We start from the raw sequence: 24,784 nt of genomic DNA, 5'->3' as shown, positions 1-24,784 counted from the left end.
TTTAAAGCAAATTTAGAATGAGTCGATATCTATTCTTTGTCCTCGAATAAATAGGTTTTCAATATGTTGTGGTAGATCTTTTCTATCGATGTAGTTCGTCATTGATAATGATTTCAGTGATTCAGGTAAGACATCGACTGATAACTTTTGATTGAACCTATTTCCAAACTTCAATGATTTCAGTGATTCAGGTAACACACCAATTGATAATATTTGATTGAATCTATTTCCAAACTCCAATGATTCCAGTGATTTAGGTAACACACCGACTGATAATATTTGATTGAATCTATTTCCAAACTCCAATGATTTCAGTGATTCAGGTAACACACCAACTGATAATATTTGATCGAATTCATTTCCAAACACCAATGATCCAAGTGATTTAGGTAACACACCAACTGATAATATTTGATTGAATTCATTTCCAAACTCCAATGATTTCAGTGATTTAGGTAACACACCAACTGATAATATTTTATTGAAATCATATCCAAATACCAATGATTTCAGTGATTTAGGTAACACACCAACTGATAATATTTGATTGAATTCATTTCCAAACTTCAATGATTTCAGTGATTTAGGTAACACACCAACTGATAATATTTGATTGAATCTATATCCAAATACCAATGATTTCAGTGATTTAGGTAAAACACCAACTGATAATCTTTGATTGAATTCAAATCCAAACACCAATGATTCAAGTGATTTAGGTAAAACACCAACTGATAATATTTGATTGAATCTATTTCCAAACACCAATGATTGAAGTGATTTAGGTAATACACCAACTGATAATATTTGATTGAATTCATTTCCAAACTCCAGTGATTTCAGTGATTTAGGTAACACACCAACTGATAATATTTGATTGAATCTATTTCCAAACTCCAATGATTTAAGTGATTCAGGTAACACACCAACTGATAATATTTGATTGAAATCATTTCCAAACTCCAATGATTTCAGTGATTTAGGTAACACACCGACTGATAGTATTTGATTGAATCTATATCCAAACTTCAATGATTTCAGTGATTCAGGTAACACACCAACTGATAATATTTGATTGAATTCAAATCCAAATACCAATGATCCAAGTGATTTAGGTAACACACCAACTGATAATATTTGATTGAATCTATATCCAAACTTCAATGATTTCAGTGATTCAGGTAACACACCAACTGATAATATTTGGTTGAATTCATGTCCAAACTTCAATGATTTCAGTGATTCAGGTAACACACCAACTGATAATATTTGATTGAATTCATTTCCAAATACCAAAGATTCAAGTGATTCAGGTAAGACACCGATTGATAATATTTGATTGAATTCATTTCCAAAATTGATCTCAGTGACATTGACGGAGGTATTGTGAAATGGAGTATTTAAATTGAATGTAATTATCTGATTATTGGTGATGGTTTCAATATATTGGTTTAATAATTGATTCAATGATTCTCTATTCTTTGGACTCTGATCCAATAATCGATGAATAAATTCAATCAATTGTTTTGAATATCTGCATTCTGAAATCTTAATTTCACCAGTTGATTGGAATAGTTGATGATTATTTCGATCATCTGGATGACTGATCAATTTAAATATTCAAAAATAACTCGTTAGTATCTGATTGATAATAATATTTTAAAAATGATTTTTCGAGTATTTACCAACATAATAATTTGAGAATTGTTGATCCAATTGAAAAGATGTCACATGATTGTGCATATTGTCTGTTCATTGCTTCCTAATTGTAATTATTTTTTGAATTAGTTTAAAATATATTTAATAATCAATTAATAGAATACATACTGGTGAAATATAACCAATTGTTCCACGAGTTGCATTTATAAGTGTGTTTGAATACATATCAAAAATAGTTGGATCTGATATTTCTTTCGAATTCGAAACACTTGTTATGACAACAGGTGCCTTGAAAAATACTTTTGTATCTTGATATTCAATGATTGTTGATTGATCAATGAATTTACAACATCCAAAATCACCAAGAATCAAAGTACAATAATCATCAGATTCATCAATGAATATGTTTGATGGTTTGATATCACAATGAACAATTCCATGTTTATCAAGATCCAAAAGAATATTGAAAAGTTGTGAAATATAATTACTGATATCTGATTCTGAAAAGATTCTATTTTTATATTCAATATAAAAGTGGTTAATTGCTTGATAAAAATCAAGTTATTTAATATTTGATATATACAGATTTATATCAGTTACTTGTTTATACTTTTGGGAAAGATCACCACCTTTACAAAATTCAGTGATGATATGAAAGATTTGATTGTCTTTATCATGATGATAGTCAACAAGTTGAACAAATTTTCGATTATCTTTGAGTAATTTCATTGCTTTGATTTCATTCTCAGCTCTTTCATAAGATTTCTGATTATCTTTATAGTTTATCTTTTTATAAACATACTTTTGAATTGATTTTGTTAGTTTTATGATTGTCAATTTATTAATTACTTTGAAAAATGATCTTACCAATCTTTTATAAAAAGAATAATAATGATCAGTACCACACACTAAATATACATCATTGATATTATTACTGTTTGTAAATCTTGATATTGAACGATATCGTTTGTTATTAATGATATGAGATTGTTTGAAATAGTCAAGGTTGTTTTTGAATAGATGATTGTTTTCAAAATTGATTGTGTATGATTGTGATTTGTTTAACAACTCGACACATATGGATTTAAAATCTATTGCGAAAGAATCTATTATTATTAATTGATATTGAGTATCGACTGTATCTGGTATTACAATCTCATTATTATTTATATTAGTATTTCCAATTAATGTGATTTTTGTGTGTTGTTCATTTTCTTTATCTTTCAAATGATTATAAACTAAAATTATATATGGTTGCAAGTATTTAAAATTAATAAATGTCAATACATTTTTTCCATTGATTAATTTATCTGTTAGCTCGATATTATTCATTTTGAAGTATTTTTATAATTCATTCATTTCAAAAATAAAAATAGTCAAGTTAAGCTAAAACTTTGATTTTATTTGAGAAATTATTAAAATTAAATAGCAAATTTGTTTTTCATTTTCCAGAATTTGATCTGTCTCTGAACATTATCTTTTTTAAAAACGTTACTCACACCCACACTGAAATAAAAGGGGGTTTATATGTGAACCGTGGACGTAGTGCTGCTATCTTTTGGTGATCTTCATCTCTTCCTCAGCTGTCATCAAATCCATCGAATCGATCAGTGCTCATGCAGCATCGACTTGTTCTGTTGGAATGTATGGTTTTCTTGTTGCCGGGTTGGTAGGTGCGATCGGTGTGAATTGATATTGTTTCAAATCTTCAAGGAATGGAAGTTGACAAACATAGAGACATTCATAGTTGGCTTTGATATGTGGATATAGCAATACAATCGATGCTCTCTAATTAGTTTTTGATCAGTGACGACAGTGCTATATATACTAATCTAACTTCACCTTTTCCATATAACTTCTTTCTTTTCCTTATCTATATGATATAGTTCTTTTGTAATTATCATTTGTAGTGCTCAAGGAGGAGCCCAGCCGGATGTGGCATTGTTTAAACATGAGTCAAAAAAACTAAAACAACTATTTTGTGAAGAGAAGCATGTCATTTTAGGAGACAAAGGATTCAGAGGTGGTCAAAATATATATGCCAAAACGATTTTTCAAAAGATTAAGTCAGTTTCTCTCTCTGATCACAGGGAATTCCCTTGACAAGAAAAGGAAGAAAGATGATGAAAGAAAAGAGAGATATGGAGGAATCAAAATCCTCAAAAGAGTTTTTATCTCTTCAAAAGAATTCTTAAGTGTGAGAAAGATGGGGGATTTGATTTAACTAGAATAATTGAAGATAAAGAAGAGGATAACCAAATTAAAAAAGTACGAATAATAATAGAGAATGTATTCGCAACAATGAAGAAGTGGAAAATACTATCAGATACTATTCAACTCAAGAAGAGTGTTTGTTATCAATTGGCAAGACAAAATCAACAATGGAGAGTGATTGCTTATTTAACTAATCGATATCACTCATTTGGTAGAACTAATGATTTCTTTGAGGATACTGGTTGCACAAATAAAATAGAATAATATTATAAAGCTATAAAATTAAGTTAATTTTACATTTTTTGAGATCATTTTGTATTCAAATAGAGAAAATCATCCTTGGTAATTTCTCCAAATCACTTGGTGTATCAATTTGATCAAGTTTGCTTAATTTTCATTAATTAATATAAAATTAATTATCATGTCTTTATCTCTAGTACTCAGATTGAATTTGATAATGCCTCTTGGTTCAAAGAAATAAATGATATTATTTTAAGAGAGAGAGAAGTGTACTCGGCAACAATAACAATTCTTCGCAACAAATAATCATTATAAATAGAGGAACTTTAAAGTCATTTGAATATCAAAAATCAAAACAAATATAATAAACATTTATTAATATTATCTTTCGAAACAAATACATAAATAATCAAAACAAAAATGGTCGTCCCACTCCAATGTTTCATTAACAATACTCCATTCAATGTTTCTTTTAATAACTTAGAGTATTCTGGTGATAACTTTGAAATGACTGGTAACTCTAAACATGTTAGTAAGTAGAGCACTCATTGTTAATATTAGATACTTGTATTTATGTTTTGTTTGATATAGGTGGATTGTGGGTCCCATATAAAAAATCAGGTAAATCAGTTACAATCTTAGTAGGTTCCACCGTTTTCACAATGTATGACGATGAATGGAAGATTATCATTGAGAACAATGTTACCTTTGACCTTGCGCATGACTGTATGAAGTTTTTCTTAACCGTCAATGGTTATGATGAATCTAATCTTAATTTCCAATTGTAAGTCTCAACTATTGAATAATATATGATATAAATAACATATATAATATATATTAACGCTTTATTTATTAATATTATCATTAAAATAATATATAGAGAACAAATCAAAGCTTTTTAAAAGAAAAAAAATAGATAAAGTTTAAATAATAAATAAAAAAAAATAGTATTATTTTATTAATAATAGTTTTTATATATTATTGTTTCTTTTATATCTTTTAAATGAGATAGGAAAAATACACCAGTATCATTACAAACGAATAAATGTTTTAAAGTATTTGAATCCATTTTAAGTGACTTTAATAAATAGGTGCCTGTCATTTTTATATATCTTGCTTTTACTTTTATAATAGTACTTTTATAATAGTTTTATTTTTTTTAATAATAGTAAAAGTTTGGCTAGTGGTCGTTCGATAAGATCTTCGATGTTGTTATTCTCTTGAAGTGCAGCAAACAACTTGTCACATCTAAAACTTTTAAATATAATCATTTTCTTATTTCTTAATTTATTAAATTTTCAATTTTAAAGAATGATTTTCGAATCTTTAAGCACCCAAAAAAGTAAACCAACATGTTATAAAAAGAGAAAATTGAAAGCAAAGGTGTTTCCTTGAATTTTTTTCAAACATTTGAATTCTTGATTATGATTTATTTTTAGATCCGATCAATATTGATATAATTAAAATTTTTTTTTTAATTCAGCGATATTTTTTTTTTTGATTAATTCAACAAACAGTCATTTCATTCGATAGGATGGATACAAATAAATTTTTATTAGTTTTCAAAAATAGTGTGTTGAATAAATTAATATTCAATCAAGTAACTTCAATATCAAGTATAGCAGGACAAAAACATTATAAATGGAAACAACTTGAAGATTACCCTCATATTCTAGCTTCACACAACTACTTTGAACATTTGAAACTATGTTTGGCAAGCACTAAGAATAGAAAAGATGAATGTAAACAATTAACGATACAAATGGCAATCAGATTTGGTGATCTTGAAATGCTTATATATCTGTTGGACAGGTTCAAAGTCGATCTACACACCATTATTATACCAAGAGAGAACGTCACCTCTGATAAAAGTCCTGTAATCTTTCACGAGAGTTGTTCGTATCTCAATAGTATACTTTGTTTCGCATTGCAACATCGAAGAGTAGATATTATCAAGTATCTCACGAATCGATTCAAGAAGTACAAGTGGAACTACCGTAACGCATTGATCTTGGCTCCACTCTCTGGAAGTCTGGAAATACTGATGTACTTTGTCGAAAACTTTCCCAAAGACAATAGACATGTTAAGTTCGAGAATGGTGGTATTAAGATAACAGTATTCGATTCAGCTGCATACATGGGTAGACTCGACATGATCGAGTATCTTCTCGAGAAAAGATTAGCAAAAGTCTTTAGATATACAGAAGTTTTAGACTTACCATCCAGTAAGATATTTGAATTTGCAATTAGAGGAGGTCATTTACACTTGGTCGAATACCTGTTAAACAATCATAAGAGTTTGGCATTCAAAAACGAATATAGAGTGTTAGATTCTGCTTCCGAATTTAATCGTTTCGATATCGTCAAACTTCTCTTTAATCATGGTATCAAGAACTATTCAATGGAGTTTTTGGATTATGCAGTTAAGAATGGAAATCTAGAGTTGTTGAAATGGTCTCGTGCGAATACAAATGCCAGGTTGTCGAACAACGTCCTTAGTATTGCTGCTCTTAATGGAGATCTTGAATGTTTGAAATGGCTTAACCAAAATGGAGCTGAGGGTTACTCTACTATCCCTATGGATAATGCCGCCAAGAATGGACATCTCGAATGTTTTAAATACCTCCATTTTAACAGAACAGAAGGTTGCTCTCAGAATGCTATTTTATTTGCTCTGGAGAATGGACATTTAGATGTTTTGAAATGGATTTATGACAATCGAACTGAACGATGCAGTGAGGCTGTCTTGAAAGATATTAGAATATCTAGAATCGATGTATTGGAATGGGTTCTTGAAAACCAACCAAAAGTTTTCTCAACAAAAGACTTGGAATTTGCAGTTCAGAAAGGATATTTAGATATCGTCCAGTTACTTTGTCAAAAGAAAATGGTAGAGTGTCGATATGAAGTAATGAATTTGGCAGCAACCTATCAACATTTTCATATTGTGAAATGGCTATTCGAAAGTGGAGTCATATCTAATTTTCAGGAATCAACAGTGAATGTCGCAACATCCTATGGAAATTATGAAATGGTTCAATATATTATGCAAAATTCCAGTGGAATTCCGCTTTCCTATCCAGTCATATTTTGTGTAGTTCACGGTTGTTTGGATATCTTAAAGTATTTAACTCCAATGATCACTCGAGATACACTTTCGCACAGGAACCATTTCGATTTGGCAGTTGATCATCAAAATTTCGATATTTTACAATGGTTGTATGAAAATCTACCAGATTGTGGTTTGATTACGATCACTTCATTCAACCAGGCAGTCAGAAACGGTAACCTTCCACTTGCAAAATGGATCTATGAAAACATTAATGAAAAAAAGATTGAATCAATCAAGAAATACAATGTTTTCGATAGAGATGACTTTGTAGAGCCACTCTTTAAACAGAATCAATATGAAATGATTGAATATTTACTCGAAATTCTCAATGAAATACCCAAAAGCGATTTAGAAGACTATAAGAAGTTGTTGGAATTGAAATATCAAAATTCAGTCGAGTCTTTATCTGTAATCAACAAAGCAATTCTTAAATCGAGTAAATAAAAATAATAATAAACCAAAACAAAAGATATATCTATACTAGATCAATTTAATTATATATACTATATATTATTTTATTACAGATTTTATGTTTATATTTCTTATCAGTTGTACAATTGAGCTTCTCTCTCAATAAGAGTTTTGTTGAGTGCTGTGGCCAGGTATTTGAACCATTTGGTTGCCAAAGATGGGTTGAGATCAAAGAGGATATTTACAAATTGACCTTCGATAGCATAGACCTCGACTTCTTGTGAGTCTGCAATGACATTGGCAGTTACTTCTCCACTAAGAAGATAGGTAATTTCTCCAAAGGTTTCGTCTTGTTTCATTGTACCAAGTACGACTGAATGGAAACGGTTAGGATCGTTTGTGCTAGGTACCAGTTTCTCGATACGACAGACACCCTTGCCGATTTGGAAGATCTTTTGAATACGTTCACCTTGTTTCACGATTGGTTCATCTTTTTTGAAGGTGTGACATCTCGAACCTTCACGACCGATCAACTCCCAATCTTCTTTGGTAAGCTGATCCTTTGAATGATGCTTGGTCTTGAGTGTCATATTCTGTTTCTTACGTTCCTGTTGCATCTTTTGTTTCAGGTCATCGGATGTGTTTGATTGCTTCGATGATTCGTGCAAACTGTTAATGATACCATAGGCATCTTGACGGTCCTTGTTGTTCTGGAAGGTAAATCGGTAGTTGGTAGGAGTGGTCATGTTTTTCAGACGAGACAATTCGATTTGGGTGTTGTTGGCACAGAGCACACCTGTGATCTGCTTGAATGGAATGACCTTCTTGGTCTTGTATCCAAAGAACTTGGAGTAGAAACAAACGTGTCCTTGGGAGATGTAGCAACGACCGGAACGAGTCAGAGAGCAAGCATAGTCCTTGATAACGATTTCATCGTACAATGAGAATCTCTGACAGAATTCCTGGTCGTTCTTCTTCATGATTGGCTCACCAAGCTGAGCAGAGGTTTGTGTACGACTGATACTGTTGCTTCGAATATTATTGTTACCACTGTTGCTTGCACTAAGTAAAGAGGTATCAGCTCTTTCTCTTGGTGAGAAGTTGGCCGATGTGGAAGTACGCTTGCTAAGAGCTGGATGAAGATTGGCAAGATATTGATTTGGTGTACGTGGAGAAGCTGGAGGTGTGTTGATATTAACCAATGGTTGAGTAGCATTGTTGTTTGGTTTAACGATGTTGTTGTTGTTATCGTTGTTGCTGCTGCTGCTGCTGTTACCGTTGCTGCCAGTGCTACCAGTGCTACCAGAGAGTGTGAGAGATGGTGTTGGGATAATGATGGGCGGAACAATTGGTCTTGGTGGACTGGTTGGTGGCGATGCTGTCGAGGTGGAGGAACTGGGTGAACCGAGGTGTGGAGATGACAATGGCGATGAAGCTGGCGATTGTTGAGGTGGTTTCATGGTGGGTAGATTCTTTAGACGCACAGCCAATTGGTTAGCCATAATCTTGTAGAATTTAGCACCAAGTCTTGGATGCGAAACGAATAGACTGTTCAAGAATGGAATGTCCATGACATAGAGATCGGCTTGATCGTCTACCACTACACGAGCAGTTGTTTTGTTTCCAAGGAATGACATCTCACCAAACATCTTTGGTGCGCCCATCGAAGCGACCTTGACAGATTTGCCATCTTTGTTTCGCTTCTCGACACCGAGAGTACCGGACTTTATACGGTAGAGATAGGAATTGATGGTGTTCTCTTCGATGACTACATCACCACGATGGTAGGTAATGACAGTGGCATTGGTAAGCAATACAGACCAATCACGCTCGGTCAGCTCCTCGTTTCCATAGCCAAGCGAGTCAGAGTTACCCATGGATTGTTCACCCTCTTTCTCCTTGTCATCTCCGAGTGTTCCATTCTTTTCCGCTTCGATTTCCAGACGTCGTTCAAACTCTGAGAGACGATCAATCTGATTGTAATCGAATGCCTTTACTTCGTTCATGTATCCACCGTACCAGACATAGGGTGTCGATAACAAAGGAGGACGATACACACTTGGCATTTCCTTGTACTCCTTGAACATCTTCATTTTCTTGGATAATCGTTTCACTCTTAGGATGTTGGTCATCTTCTCACCGCCAGACGATATGAACGTTGGATTTTCAGTACTGGTTTGTGAGAGGTCGGCAACAAGTGCACCAAGGAATGGGATGGTTGGACAAATGACATGAGTCATATAGGGTGTGAGTGCCTGATAGGTTTGAGTGATCGATCCTGGCAAGGAAGAGATAACAGTTCTCAGAGGGAGGTAATTGGATTCTGGAAGCATCAGACGACTTATCTCGTGGAATGCATCGATGTACTTTTGCGAGATACGTGCCCACGATGCTGTGAGACGAGTGATTGGGTCAGAGTGGAGCGCACATAACACCTGCATTACACCATTGAAATTCCACAATGAGAGATACTCCAATGCAATCTTGATATATCGTTCGATCATCTCGGAACGAGATCTGATATCACGCTGCTTGACAATTTCACTTGCAGCCAACAACGACATCTTTTGGAACCACTGGAAGTAGTTACAGATATTAGGGAAATTCAAGTGTTTAGCTGCTGCCTTGTCGGTTTGGACATCGTCACTTGCGGCCAAACCAACGGAATAACCAAGAAGTTCACGTGGATGAATCTGGTGAAGATAATCCAGTTCCAAGAAGGTGTATTGATGAGCGAGAAGCTCGGGATCGTCGTCGTGGAAAGTGTAAAATTGACTATCGTAAAACTCATTACGGTTGCCACCCTTTGAGATAATTGGACTGCCATCTTCACCGAGAATAAAGAAAAAGTGACGAGTGAACAAGTCGATCGCCAGAGTATTGGCGTCGTCACGACTCGATGATGTCATACGACAAATCCAGTCGACGGCATCGGAACCAGAGAAACAACGAGTAACCACCTTGTTTTTGAATTTTCTCTCACGTAAAGGTACACCATACAATGGGTCCTTAATAGCAATTGCCAGATTGATAAACGATTTAGAGATATTCAATTGGAGCGAAGCGGCCGAACTAAGCGAGAAACTACCACTTCTTCCAACGTCGGTTGAGGTTCGGTGCAGCAACTTGGAACCAATGGACAGCTCTAACTTCTCTTCTTCTTTTGCCTTCTTTATCTCGGGATCGTAGTTATCGAGAATCGTTCCGATTGAATTAACAATAGCTTGATCGTTTCCATAGCAAAGATGTACGAATTCATCTACCTTGTGGTAGAGCCAAGCGTCGTCCTGGTGGTATTCAAACTCTGTGATATCGGCACACCAACGTTTCATGAAATTCGATACTCCAACTCTGATCTGTGCTCTTCGCTGTTCGAATTTACGCATGGTGAGCGAGTCGGACTTGTCAGGACGTGGACCAAAGAAACGTTTGACCAACATCTTTAGGACAGCCTGTGGAGTGGTGAATGAACGATACAAATGAATGAAATCCTCAATGAATGACTCGTCCAGTGTTGTAACGTTGCCATTCGGTGACAAAGGCAATGAGTTACGCCACTGTGGAACGGGGAGTCCACTCTTGCCGGCGGTGTCACTACGCTTGCGACCAGAGGCGGCAGTGTTGGTACCACCGGATCCTCCACCGCTACTTCCACTGAGAGCTCCACCCATTTGAATGGCTGGATTTGAAGACATTGATCCACCGTCGTTTCTTGTCATCATTTCAATCATTTTCGCTAGAGTTGCAGCAATAACAATTGACACTGATGAAGTCTGTTCCTCGTCGTAACCAAAGAGAATACCACGCTGGTCGTCGTCTACAAACGGATAAGGTTGTTCAATCTCTTCCTCTGTGAAGATCTCGAGAGAAATCAAGTCATCCAACGTCAAAACATCGTCGGAATCGCCACCGGATGAAATGGAGCTGGAACTGGTTGTGTGGTTGAAGGTCGCCTGTGTTGTGATGCTGGCGGACAACTGCTCACGCGATTGGTTGAGCGAAGAGTTGGTACTATTGATACTAGCACCCAGCCCACTTGCAATACTGGTAGAACTCCACTCTGAGAACGAAGCGGATCTCGACTTTCTCGCTTGGTTACGGATGTGTGGAGGTAGAGTCGATTGGATTGGAACTAGCTTCTTCTTCAAGTTGGCAAGTGATTCTACAATAGAGGTAAAAGTTGGACGTGAATTTGGTTCGTGAGTCCAACACGATTGAATCAACTCTACGTATTCCGGTGGACAGGAAGCAGGGATATTCGGTCGGAGTCCACGAATGATTTCGTCTTCGAGCTTCGACATCCACTGGCCGAATGAATATTCGTCGAATGGATGTGAACGAGTGTAGAGCTCCCAGAGGATGATACCGAATGCGTAGACATCGGATGGTTCGGAATATGCCATCGAAGCCATGACTTCGGGTGCGAGCCAGAGTGGTTGGTCGACGCAACGCGCCAGTGCAGCGCCACCATACAGCTCGGTGGAAGTTCCATAGTCAATGATGGTCGACACCGGATTGACACCTTCGACTACACCGTGCATCAAGATATTCGGTGATTTCAAATCACGGTGAATCATCGGTGGATTCAGTGAATGCATGTGTTGCATACCCTTGGCAATCTCGGTGGCAATCTGCAGACGCAATCCCCAGCCGATTTCAATGAGATTGTTGGCCAGTAGATTGTAGAGACTGCCATATTTAACAAACTCCAAAGCCATGCACAACGGTTGCAAACAGAATCCACTGATTTTCATGGCATTCGGATGGTTGAGACGACTCATCGAGTAGACTTCGTGACGGAACTCACGGAATACACGCAAACGATCCTCTTTCTTCTCGTCGTCCGTCGAAAGGTTGTCCACTCCGATTGCACCGGTCGGTGGAATCAGCTTTTTCAGTGCGACAATCTCACCGTTCCATTCTGCCTCGTAGACGATACCGAATGCACCTTGACCAACTTCCTTTATCAACTTTATATCCTTCAAATCGAATCTAGGTCTTGGAATGTCGACCATTGCAATATCCGGTACCAACACATCCAATGGCAATCTATGAGTAGACTTTTCGTCGTGTTTGTCATGGTTTCTAAAACAATTCAATAGGGTCTTTCCATCCATAACTGCTTCCTCACAATCTTCAATTGGGAACAATGTAGGATTTTCATCATATAAAAATGAACATTCAAAACAACTTACATATCTAAAGATATCAAACAAATAAACAAACAGTTAGTAAACATATTTTGATTCGCGATTTGATAATACTGTTAAACCATGTGTTATTTACCTTTTGATATCTAATTTATACCATTGTGAAAATAAAGATTCAATTGTATCTGTTAGGATACGAAGTAGACCGACTGGCTTTGGAAGTCCACGAACATTGACAACCAGAACTTTGGACTTGGTTCCTTTCAATGTCTTGAGTTCAATGAGTGCATCGTGTCCCTGTTGATTACGAACGACAACCACGTTCTTGAGACACGATTCTACCTTTACAAAGTGAAGTAGACGCAAGATGAGTTTACCAAAGAACTTCTCGGGGATATAGGGAAGGTGATACTGTCGATTCAAACGGATCTTGTCGGGACAATCAAAGTCTTCCCATTGCGATACGAGATTACCATCTCTTGGGAGCAGCGTTGGAATGAGATGCCTGGTCTCTGACTCTTCGGATTTCAAACTGAGTGTCGAGACGGTCGGGTAGATCGAGGTTGGATGCTGCGATGCCTCTTGCTCCTTGATCAACAGTGGCTGTGTGAGAGCGAGTGGGTACGATATTTCGAATGCCTGCATGATGGCCATCAACGAGGTGTGCATATGCTCCGGGTAGTAAGGTGGTTTCCAAATGTTGACGAGGTCGACTTGTCGCACGATTCCGGAGCGCGACGCTATGGTACGCGCGTTTATCAGCGCGGTCATACAGTTGATGATCCACTGGTGGTCGAGAATCACCATCTTGCCGACCGTGGAATTGGGATCGTTGAAATAGATGATCGATCCGATGTTGTGAAGGAACTCGGTTGCTCGTTGCACCTGAACGGTGTCTTTCAGATTGCAGATGTTCACCAGGTTGATATACTCTTGCCACATCATGACGGGCGGTGTTCGCTTCTTTCGCATTTCAATGAGCGCTTCCTCCAGCGTGAAGAACGAAGACGGCACTTTGGTGCGTAGATACGGCTGTGTCTTGATGATGTCCTCTATCAATTGGCGGAGACGATCGACGTCGTAGCCAGTGGTGCAACTCACCGAGATGATCGCCTGGATATTGGAGAATTGCTTCTGGAACGATTGACTGATGGTTTCGAGCGCGACATTGACCTTGGAGAGATCGTCGAATTCATCGATGTGCGTGCCCACCAAGACGATCGGTGAGTTTGGCGCAATGGAGGTGATGCAATGCAACCAATACTCAATGTTGGAATTGTCAATCGGTGTCTTTAGATTGAAAACCACCACATACACCGAACGATCCGATGCAAACAACTGATTGGTAGTGAAATAGACATCTTGGTTAACGATATCCCATGTCGACACAGTGATAGTTTTACGTTTGCGATCGGCATCGTCATCGAACACCACATCAAACTCGTGTTGATCAATCTCAATTCCCTCCATATTACTCGATGAAGATCCTTTCTTTTTCTTTCCACGTATACATTGAATAACCGATGATTTACCTACTTTCTCTGTGTAAATGTGATTGGATTATGATTAGTATTTCTCCAAAACAAAGCATTCGATCGAATTGAATTGAATAATAATAATAATTAACAACAAACTTACCATCACCAACTACAACTAATTTCGATCTTAAACATGGTCTTGCACCAGTTTCCAACTCACGAAGGAATGCAATTATATCTTTGAGACCTTTGCTTATGACGGTGGAGGGTGGTGTGATGATTGGATTCTGTTTGATGTTCAGTGTTTTCAGTGAGGTGAGCGATGCTATCGATGTCGGGAGCAGTGTCAGTTTGTTGTTGTTGAGTGAGAGCACTTCGAGCTTGCTGAGACGCTCGAGCGAGCACAGCGAAACCAGATGATTGTTGTCGGCTTCCAATCGCTTCAGATTGACGAGATCACCGACCGACGATGGCAATCCCACGAGACGGTTATTATCGAGAACCAACACCTGCAGCTGCTGCAACTTGCCAATGTCCTCTGACAACGTCCTTATATTGTGATGTGTGATGACCAGCTTCTGCAGCCAGATCAAACCGTAGATCGATGGTGGTAGAGTCACAAGTTGTGTGAAACTAATCTGAAACTCGAAATCAACGGTTGTAGTCGTTGAATTCGTTGAACTATTTAAACTATTACCAACACCATTACTACTATTATTTAAATTGGAGGCGCCTCCGCCACTATTATTAGTATTACTATTATTATCTTTATTTTCTTTATCTTTATTGTTTATATAATTATTATTATGACCATGACCATGACTATTCAATGCTAAATGTGTTCCACTTGATCTGTTACTGTTACTGCTGTTGCTGTTACTGCTAGTTCCAAGATGACTGTTGTGAGTGTTGCTACCACTGATATTCCCACTGTTGATGTTGGCAACGATGTGTGAAACGGTACCGTCACGAATGACATATCCACTGCCAGAGTCACGGTTACTACCACCGATAGCACCGAAAGAGATGGTCGACATTGTGTGTTGAATGGGATTGCGCTCGGGTATCTGTGAGAGTGTGCTGATCAGATGAACCAACTCTTCGGGAGTGGTTTGTGTGCCATCTTTCTTGCGAGGCAGATTCTTGTTTTGAAAATTCTGAATGGCTCGTTCCGTCCTCTGATAAGCTTCCTCCTTGGTCGAAGTGAATTGATACTCTTGAAATTTGAGCTTGGTTGATTTTTGCATTTTTTTGTCAAATCAAAACCCTTTTTTTTTTTTGTCAACTCTGTGTGTTTTTTTTTTTTAAAAAATGTTTATATATTTAGGAGGTAGTGGTGGTTAAAGGGTAGTACACACACAAAAAAACAAGACAACACAATTGATTATTTTAGTATTAGAAACAAAAAACTAACTAACTAATAAATAAATAAAAATAATTACTTTAATTAATTTAATAAAAAAGTAATTTATATTATTACTATTATTATTATTTTTATATTTTAATTAATTTGACTTTTTTTTTCTTTTCTTTTAAAGACTTTCTATTCTATTAATACACTAATGAAAACAACAAATATATATATATATACTATTTAATTTACAAATTTAATCTATTCTAATTTTACTATATAACTACATAAATAAAAATATAAATACTATACTATTCTGTTTGCATTAAGAAAAACAAAAAAAAAACTTTAAATAAAACTAACTTATGATTATTTAAAGTTTTTTGATTTGAATTTGCTATTTATTCTGTTCTGTTGTATCTATATAGTTTCTCTCTAAATTAGTAATCTGTAATAACTTTATTTATTATGATTAACAGTTGTAGAGGGATAGGATAGATACAGCATTAAGAACCAAAAATAATAAAAATAAAAAAAATAGAAAAAACTGTGATCAAATTCTGTCAAAATCTACCAAAAAAAATTGTTTTTTTTTTTTTTTTTGAAAAAAAAACTTGCCAAAAAACCAATTTTTTTTGCTTTTTTGTTTTTAATCTCGTTTATTCCTTCCACCTCCCTTTTCTGATGGTAAAATGAAAAAACAAAAAAAACAAAAAAATAATACCTATTTTTATAATCTATAAAAGTAATATAGGTTTTTTGTTTTGAAAAAATATAATTAAAAAAGTTGGTATTGAATGATGGGTGTGGCATTCCGATTAAATTTGGTTGTCAATAAGAAAAAAAAAACAAAAGAAAGCAAAAAAACAACAAATAAACCACTAAACAGAAGAACAACAAACAACCACTTTTATCTTAAAAGTTTTAATTTGATTCCATCCAACTTAACCTTAATTTGATCAATGATATATTCATCACTATAACATTTATTTTTTGTTTTTGTTTTGTTTTGTTTTGTTCTTTATACTGAGCTCAGTAAAAGATTGTTATTTGATGTGTTGCTCTCGAGAGTGTTTTCAGGTAAATCCGAATATCATTCTCATTGTAATCTCAAAACACACACACACACCCACAACAACCTATTTATATATAATATCATCATATTAGAGATTAGTTTTAAAATAAATAATAAAGTGAAATGAATGAACATCAAACAACAATTGCAAAATATATTAATGATCTTCTTTCTATGATAATTTACATTCTTTCTTATTTTAATTATTTGTTTTTGCTTAATGTTAGTTATGTTATGTTTGTTATGTTTTGAATTATTATTTAAAATGTTGAAATATTATATTATTATTATTTTGTTTTGTTTTGTTTAATTTAATCATCTTCCAACTTTTCAACTAAATTATCAACTAATGTATCACCGTTGATAAGTTTGGTGGTGATAATGATAAAATCACGATTGGCTTGATCTTGTCTTGAGAGGAAACGAAGTGCAGAGATCTCTGCGAATGTTACACCACCGATAAAGTAGACCAATGTAATCGGTTTACGGTCACTCTTTACGTTGGTGGTGGCACCTTGTGGCAGTGGTTGTATCTCCTCGAATGTCGGTCCGGGCAGTAGTCGGAGTGTCTCTTCGATTGCCTTCCAGCCGCCGGGTCTAATCGCTTGTTGAACGAGACGACAGCTGAGTGGCGCGTAACCACTGTAGACATAGGCCATATCGGTTGGGTTGGTCTCATTGATCTCCTCTATCACTAAGTTCATATCGCGTCTGATGTTCTGGAAGACGGGACGCGATTCTTGCTTCTTGAGCAGACCGATGCGCTCCAAGTTGGCGAGTGTCAAGATGAGCTCGGCACCGTACGACTGCACAATCTCACGCTTGAAAAACTCTAGTGTTTTCGGCTTGATACCGTTGTTTGTCAGGCTGTAGAGTGTCAGCAGACGCAGAATCTTGTACCATGGATCCTTCTTGTTGATGCAATCCTCGAGGTATTTGTCGACCGACTCCAAGTTGATGCCGGCGATCAGATTCTGCTCGCATTCAATACGCTTTGAGAATGCAGGCGATCGAGTGATCTCGAGAATCTTCTCGGTGACGTTGGTGTGGATACGCAGTGAGTTGTGCTCCTGTTGGTACTGTCCGAGTTTCTTGACAAAGTCACGAATGGCCGCTGGCGACTGACTCGTCTGCAGACGCTTGTAGTACTCGTCGATGTCCTTTGCTTTCTTGTTGAGAATACCACCGAGCACCGAGAAGTTGATGTCACGAATCTCGCTGTACACCTTGTCGTTCGAGTGCAGAGGGAATGGCACCTTCTTGCCGGACGGTGCCTGTGGAACCTGTTGATTCTGTGCCGGTGGATTGACGAGTTCCTCATCCAGATGAACGGCATTGTTCTTGATCTTAAAGAATTCATCCAACAGACCTTCATAGGTCAATTGTGTACACATCGGAGTGATCAAATCGACGTCTCTATCTATCAATATCAAAGAATCAATCTCTGGTGGTACAGTTGACTCTTCTCCCATTTCCTTTCTCATTCTTGTAATTAAATCCATAACCAACTAGATATTGTTATATATATATATATGAATGATATATTTTGGTGATTAGTTTATGTGTATATTATTGTTATTACTACTACCTTTAAAAGTTATATACATACTCTTGAACATTGACCTTTTCCTTTTACAAGTGGAATTGTACCAAACATTGATTGTAACTTCATTAGTGATTTGGCGACGTAAAAGAGAGAGGTACGATCACCTTCCAATAGGAATTCTTTATATGCAGATGGTAGCTCTAGTGATAATACATCTTCGTCGAACGGTACTATATCCAGTGGTAATTCGTAGGTTGCTTCGATGTTACCAGCAACACCTTCCTCTTCCAACACTCTCTGTGCTAAAATAGTACTTCTAGGTATATATACAATTGCATATGTCTTTTTCAATCCTTCATCTAAATGTCTTTGAATATGTTCCTTTATAATATGCATATATTTAATTCTTTGAACAACAATATTCAATGTAAATATAATTAATAAAAGATGATACAATAATAAAAATAATAACAACAATAACTAACAACTTACTTTGGTCTAATAATATATATAATATTTGATGAATTTGTTTCAAGTTTACCTGTTTTTAATTCATAGTTTCTTTCAGCTCCATGACTCTATTTTTAATAGGTTAAAAGTAAGTGTTAGAAATTGATAGATCGATTGATTGATTGATTGGTAGATTTGATATATTTACATTAAGGAATTGTGGATCAACAATAAGATTAAGTAGACCAATAACCTTTGGATCCATAACCAATGCTTTACCACCTTTCAGTATATCTAATGCTTCACCTAGTTCTCTCTTTGATTGCTCTCTTATAGATGTAAGGTTCAGTACTTTACTAGAGATGTTGGGAATCTGTGAGAGTACGATAGCTGCTGGTTTCTTTGCTTGTGCAGGTGCTGGTTGTGGTGGTCTTTGCTGCTGTTGCTGTTGTTGAGGTGGCAATGGTTGACCACCAGCTCCTTGTTTCTTCATCATTTTTTAAATTAAATTGATAAATAATATTCAATCAATCAATTAATATAAATATTGATTTATCTATATATAATATTATTATATCTTATTCTTTAAAATTTAAAATTTTTTTTTTTTTTTTCATAAAAACTATAAAAATCTGATCATGAGCTTGATTTTTACTCTATTTGTATTTTAGAAAATTCTTAACACTTTTTTTTTTTTAATATTTATTTCGAGCATTGTTAACTGTATTCACATTGGACATATATTTTTATTGTTTACTAGTTTTGTTTGACCTTCTTAATCAGTCGAAAGAAGAACCAGCTGGCTTTTAGAGTCTATCGATTGACATCAATGTGCAAACTTGGTCATAGGCATGAAGATTGTCTATACATTTCTTACCTACACCAGTAGTATATATGAATTGTATAAAATTATTACTTAGTAAAACAATTAGTATATTGGCTACTTTTGATGTCAAGTATTGCCAATATATATACTTGACATCAAAAGTAGCCACATGACCTCAGTCGTTTGGTTGGCATTGTCACGTGTTGATGATAGACTTTGTTGGTTATTGTGCACACATTTACTTGACTGCAAAATCTCTCAAAGTTCCTGTCCAATGTGAATAAATAGATTAATCAAACTCTTTACATTATTTGAATAACTAAAACTAATAAAATCTAACATTTTACAAATATTTTAAATCAGTTCATATTTAATATTATTAATAAATGTTATTAAATAAGTATCTATATAGAGATTAATATTTATTTAAATGATGATTCATCCGGTGAAAACATTTGGTTGTTATTCAATATGTCCATCAAAAATGTTGATTGATACAGGTTAGTGTCCACTGTGAATGTTGGCGATGTTGGTGTCTGACCATAACCATTATTATTATTGGTAGTGTTTTGTTGATTCACAAATTGTTGGTTATATATATTATTATTATTATTGTTATTGTTATTGTTATTATTATTTGATAAATATTGAGATTGGTCTATATAGTTATTATTCAATTGATCTTGGTTTGTATTAATAAAGTTGAATTGTTGTTGTTGTTGTGGTTGTTGCGCATTCATTGTGTTGTTATCGTTACTTATGTTGATATTTACAAAGGAGAGTTGTTGTTGTTGTTGCTGTAATTGTTGTTGTTGTAGCTGCTGTTGTTGTTGTAGCTGCTGTTGAAGTTGTTGTTGCTGAAGTTGTAATTGTTGTAAGTGTTGAATTTGTTGTTGTAACTGTAGTTGCTGTTGTGTTGTATTTACAAGTGATGGGAAAAATGAATTTTGTTGTTGCTGTTGAATATTCGATTGTTGTTGCTGTTGTTGTAATTGTTGTTGCAACTGTTGTTGTTGCAGAGCATTATTATTCTTTCCTTGCTCTAAATTCTTAAGTATAGATGTCAATACATTGGTATTGATATGAGTTCCTGGTGTTTGTTGTTGTTGTTGCTGTTGTTGAAGTTGATTAGTTGCGGATTGATTAACAATATTATTATTACTATTATTAAAAGTATTATTAAAGTTAACAATATTGTTATTATTGTTACTTGATACCAAACTATTATTATTATTATTGCTATTATTATTATTGTTGTTATTCTTTAAATTATTATTAAAGTTGTTTAAACTATTTAAACCATTTAGAAGAGTACTGAGCAAGGCAGATGGCGATTGACTCTGAAGATTACCCAACAAGGTATTCAAGAGTGAAGACGCTGTCGTATCAAAGTAATTATTGGTAGTATTATTATTATTGGTATTTACACCACCAGTTATTGTGCTGTTATTAAAGTTGATAATACTATTGTTGTTGTTGTTGTTGCTATTATTCATCATCATCATATTGTTATTAATTAGATTATTATTATTGTTGTTGATGTTATTGATGGTGTTGTTGTTGTTGTTAGAGATAAATGGTATTTCTATCTTTTGTTTCTTATTAGCTTTGATTACACCTGCTGTAACTATCTTGTTATCATTAACACTGTTGTTGCTACCACCAACACCACCACCGCCAAAGTAACTACCAATAGGATTCAACATCAGGTTGTAACCAGACAAGCTGTTCAAAAGGTTCGATGGCACCATAGAGTAGATCCTTTGATAGCGGTCACTGGTGTAACGCTTCTCATTGTTGAAACCAAGCTTCGATGCGTAGGTATACGATTTGTTCATAAACTCAAAACACTGCTTCAACATGTTGTATGCCATGAGAGTGTTTGATTTATAGTAATTGTATTTCTCCCTCATCAAATCGGACCAAGTAAATAAAAGATGTATTTGTGTTCTCTGTGTAAATGGATATGATTGAATTGTATGTGGTATTCTAATAATAACATTTTCAAAAAGTGTTAGTTAACATCAATCTTGAATAGCTGACAAATAATCAATAATAATAATAATAATAATAATAGTTACTTTGATAAGAAAGTTTCAGCTCTTTCTAAATCGGATTGAGATGGACTCTCTGAGCATAACAGGGTCTGAGCAATTCTGATGTTTGATCTGTAGGTACCGTTGATACTTCTAGCGTTGGTAGTTGAGTTTGGTGAGATACTTTCATAGTCTTTGGCATAGTGGTCTGCTGCCAACTTTAACTTTTCAACGATTTGCTCTCTAACTTGAGTATAGTTATTCTGTTTAGTTTTTTGTAGAATTAAACAATCTAATAATAATAATAATAATAATAATATTAGTAAATATATCAAACCAACTAATAATAACAATTGTTTTAGTTAAATAATAAACTTACCATAATCATGAGCAGCTTTATTAAAATAATACTGCGCCCTCTGTAAGGATGTCAAGTCAATCTTTGAAGACAAGAAATCACATGTATCTAAATGTAACTTTGATGCAGTATAATTCTTTTGTATTCTATAGATCGCTGATTTCAAATAACTAACTTTAAATCTATAATTTTATCATAATAATAACAAATAATAATAGTAAATAGTAATAATAATTAGATTTAAACTCTTTTTTTTTTTTGTTTTAAAAATAATAATAAGTTAATTGTTAACATACAGATTCTCTGGTGAATAGAATACATCTAAACCTTTATCCATTTGTTTATGAGCTGTAGATAGCTCACCAATAAAAGTAGATCCAATACTCTGTTCTATCATTAGATCAGATAGAATCTCTGGATTCTTTTCATACTTTCTCAAGTAAAGATCGAATACATTATCCAACTCTACCCATTTAGCACCTGTCTCTTGAAGATGTGAAATATAATTCAACAAATTCTCATTTGGTCTAATATTTATAGATTCTATAGTTATGGTAGTTTTGAGTTAATATATATATATGAAGAAAATGGTTAAGATATGTTAACTTACTCTTTGTTGTTTTAGTTGAATCAGATGCTTCGTTAGCATCTTGTTGGTTCGATGATGATGATGTTGTTGTTGTTTGGTTGATGTCGGTGGTTGCAGACGATGCAGTTGCAGGTAGTTGTCCGTCTTGTTTCGATTGCGATGCCAACTTCTTCTTTGATGGACTACCGTAAAAGTAGATTCTAATGGTGAAGTGGAAATCTTTGAATTTCAGCTCTTCGTCGTTCGGTGCCGGTGGAAGAATGACAGAGCAGCGCAGGTAATAGAATCCGGTCTTTTGGATACGAATCGATCCGAACAGCACCTCACCTTTCTTCATGGTGGATTCGAGTGTTTCAAATTGATTGGGTGCGATCTCCTCGATGTTCTTACGGTTATCTTTACGCGTGAAACTACTTGGTACCCAGTGAGGTGCGACCGATTCCAGCTTCAATCGGAGTGGCGGATGATTCTGACAGACGCGATTCGCTTCGTCGCGGTGATACATAAATATTCCGATCTTTTGATTCTTCTTGGCGGCGTAGTAGGTCGGTGTGCAGTGGAAGATATAGGGCGACGCTTTCAGTGCGTCGGAATTCGAGAGATTGCCACCCGATACAATGGCGTGGTGAGTCTCCACCGATAGCGAATTCTCATTGAGACCCATTGCAATGTTATTATTCAATTGATCTATTTCACTATCATTTAAAGTAGATGTTGTTGTTGCGTTGGTTGTGGTTGTAGTAGTGGTCGTAGTTGTACTACAATCATCGAGTGACGGTAATGTTGGTGAAGGTATAGTTGGTTGTGGTGGTGATGGACTGTTTGTGAATTGATCGGTTAAGCTACCCATACTTTGTTGTTGTTGTTCGATGAAACTGATAAAAGGTGAAGCAGAGACTGAAGAAGATGAAGAAGATAGTGTTTCATTCTTATTGTTAGAATTGTTATTGTTATTGCTATTGTTAATGTTGTTGTTGTTGTTATTGATGTTGTTATTGTTGTCAGATGATGGTGAAGTTGCAGAGTTTAATAGATATTGCATATCTGATTCGTCTAATGCTTGAAAAACATTCGATTGTGTAGAATTACCACTATTCTGTAGTTGTGTTGGTTGTTGTTGTTGTTGTTGTTTATCATCGTAGAATGTGGGTAAAGGTAGACTTGGTGGTGAGGAAGATGATAAAGAATCACCACTACCACTACCACCACTATTTTCAATGCTAAGATTTGTGGTATTATTTCCATTTACAGTATCACCACTACCACCACTATTTTCAACACTAACACCAACAAACAAGTCGAATGGAGATGTCATATTTAAATACTACTATTGCTGTTGCTGATTCTACTACTAACTTTTATTTAGTAAGTTTATATTGCTACTACTACTACAACTTTAGGTAGTAACAACACTATTAATAAACTATTACAAAATATTTATTTATTTTTTTAAGATAATATAGAATGATTTGATTTGACTAAAAAGAGAATATTTAAAGATATATATATAAAATAATATTATAATTACTATAAAACAAAGATTTTTTAAAAAACATAAAAATAGATAAAAGCTAAAAAGTAATAATAACTTTAAGAAATATAAAAAAATAAGAATAACTGAATTGAAATAAATTGAAATAAACTGAAATGAAAACAATATAACTTTAATTGAATAATAACGATTAGCTAAATATGATCTAATTAATTATTTCTGAAATACCAAGATAAGTAATATTGATTGATTGGTTGGTTTGCTTGTTATTGGTGATCAAAACTTTTTTACTTTTTTAAAAAAATGGCTGTTAAAATTTAACCGATTTTTTTTTTTTAATTTATTATTTTTTATTTTCTTTTTGCGAGCTTGAAACCAAATAGTTGGTCTTCAAATCTTTGCCATTAATTAGATATTTACACAAAATTAAAGTCGAAAATTTTGTGATTTTTTGGGAAGTGTGAAAAGGTAAAAGAATTTGAAAAAATTAATATTGAACCACATATGGAATTTGAGTCCCGCCCATTAAACTTTCCAAAAAAATTTTAAACAAACACACATCCATTCAGTGATTGTTTTTGAGAATCGATTGTTTTATTCTTATTTTTTGTATACTGCAAGGTGCAAAGGTCGGTATTTTTAAATCTCTTAAAATATCTTATCTTGAATCTTAACTCTACAATATTATTATTTTGTTTGCATAGCAAAAAGAAAATTAGTTTTAAGATTGATGATCACCAATCTTAAGTCTGTTCATTTTTGTTGTTGCGTTTCGTTTGAATTGCGAAATCCGTTGT

At 34.6% G+C, this 24,784-nt stretch overlaps 8 protein-coding genes across 8 annotated transcripts; 2 read left to right on the top strand and 6 right to left on the bottom strand.

Annotated features, from left to right (window-relative positions):
* Positions 1 to 12: 12 nt before the first annotated feature.
* On the bottom strand, positions 13 to 2,991 carry PPL_12177 (uncharacterized protein; the record flags this gene model as incomplete). The annotated part of the gene is made up of 7 exons (XM_020582921.1): positions 13 to 144; positions 1,294 to 1,603; positions 1,686 to 1,762; positions 1,828 to 2,170; positions 2,243 to 2,432; positions 2,509 to 2,530; positions 2,578 to 2,991. 7 exons carry the CDS (start codon positions 2,989 to 2,991, stop codon positions 13 to 15), a joined length of 1,488 nt encoding a protein of 495 aa, XP_020429702.1.
* Positions 2,992 to 3,273: 282 nt separating this feature from the next.
* On the bottom strand, positions 3,274 to 4,185 carry PPL_12176 (uncharacterized protein; the record flags this gene model as incomplete). Its single annotated transcript, XM_020582920.1, has 2 exons — positions 3,274 to 3,447; positions 4,171 to 4,185. The coding sequence occupies 2 exons, from the start codon at positions 4,183 to 4,185 to the stop codon at positions 3,274 to 3,276; spliced, it is 189 nt and encodes a 62-aa protein (XP_020429701.1).
* Positions 4,186 to 4,533: 348 nt separating this feature from the next.
* PPL_12175 (uncharacterized protein) lies at positions 4,534 to 5,508 on the top strand (the record flags this gene model as incomplete). The annotated part of the gene is made up of 4 exons (XM_020582919.1): positions 4,534 to 4,645; positions 4,705 to 4,897; positions 5,283 to 5,324; positions 5,424 to 5,508. The coding sequence occupies 4 exons, from the start codon at positions 4,534 to 4,536 to the stop codon at positions 5,506 to 5,508; spliced, it is 432 nt and encodes a 143-aa protein (XP_020429700.1).
* Positions 5,509 to 5,647: 139 nt separating this feature from the next.
* On the top strand, positions 5,648 to 7,669 carry PPL_12174 (uncharacterized protein; the record flags this gene model as incomplete). The annotated part of the gene is made up of 1 exon (XM_020582918.1): positions 5,648 to 7,669. The coding sequence occupies one exon, from the start codon at positions 5,648 to 5,650 to the stop codon at positions 7,667 to 7,669; it is 2,022 nt and encodes a 673-aa protein (XP_020429699.1).
* A 101-nt stretch (positions 7,670 to 7,770) lies between these two features.
* On the bottom strand, positions 7,771 to 15,301 carry gbpC (RasGEF domain-containing protein; the record flags this gene model as incomplete). The annotated part of the gene is made up of 6 exons (XM_020582917.1): positions 7,771 to 12,835; positions 12,923 to 13,318; positions 13,560 to 13,682; positions 14,102 to 14,327; positions 14,425 to 14,511; positions 14,794 to 15,301. 6 exons carry the CDS (start codon positions 15,299 to 15,301, stop codon positions 7,771 to 7,773), a joined length of 6,405 nt encoding a protein of 2,134 aa, XP_020429698.1.
* A 1,700-nt stretch (positions 15,302 to 17,001) lies between these two features.
* On the bottom strand, positions 17,002 to 19,182 carry PPL_12172 (Sec1 family protein; the record flags this gene model as incomplete). The annotated part of the gene is made up of 5 exons (XM_020582916.1): positions 17,002 to 17,378; positions 18,060 to 18,198; positions 18,300 to 18,642; positions 18,729 to 18,814; positions 18,895 to 19,182. 5 exons carry the CDS (start codon positions 19,180 to 19,182, stop codon positions 17,002 to 17,004), a joined length of 1,233 nt encoding a protein of 410 aa, XP_020429697.1.
* Positions 19,183 to 19,934: 752 nt separating this feature from the next.
* PPL_12171 (uncharacterized protein) lies at positions 19,935 to 21,307 on the bottom strand (the record flags this gene model as incomplete). Its single annotated transcript, XM_020582915.1, has 2 exons — positions 19,935 to 21,237; positions 21,261 to 21,307. 2 exons carry the CDS (start codon positions 21,305 to 21,307, stop codon positions 19,935 to 19,937), a joined length of 1,350 nt encoding a protein of 449 aa, XP_020429696.1.
* A 282-nt stretch (positions 21,308 to 21,589) lies between these two features.
* Positions 21,590 to 23,810, bottom strand: PPL_12170 (uncharacterized protein; the record flags this gene model as incomplete). The annotated part of the gene is made up of 4 exons (XM_020582914.1): positions 21,590 to 21,840; positions 21,928 to 22,088; positions 22,203 to 22,449; positions 22,517 to 23,810. The coding sequence occupies 4 exons, from the start codon at positions 23,808 to 23,810 to the stop codon at positions 21,590 to 21,592; spliced, it is 1,953 nt and encodes a 650-aa protein (XP_020429695.1).
* Between the last annotated feature and the right edge of the window lie 974 nt (positions 23,811 to 24,784).

Source organism: Heterostelium album, assembly GCF_000004825.1.
Source record: "Heterostelium album PN500 unplaced genomic scaffold PPL_scaffold10, whole genome shotgun sequence".
Classification (NCBI taxonomy): Eukaryota; Evosea; class Eumycetozoa; order Acytosteliales; family Acytosteliaceae; genus Heterostelium; species Heterostelium album.
The sequence above is the reverse complement of the archived record's forward strand: the minus strand, read 5'-3'. Positions and strand labels throughout refer to the sequence as shown.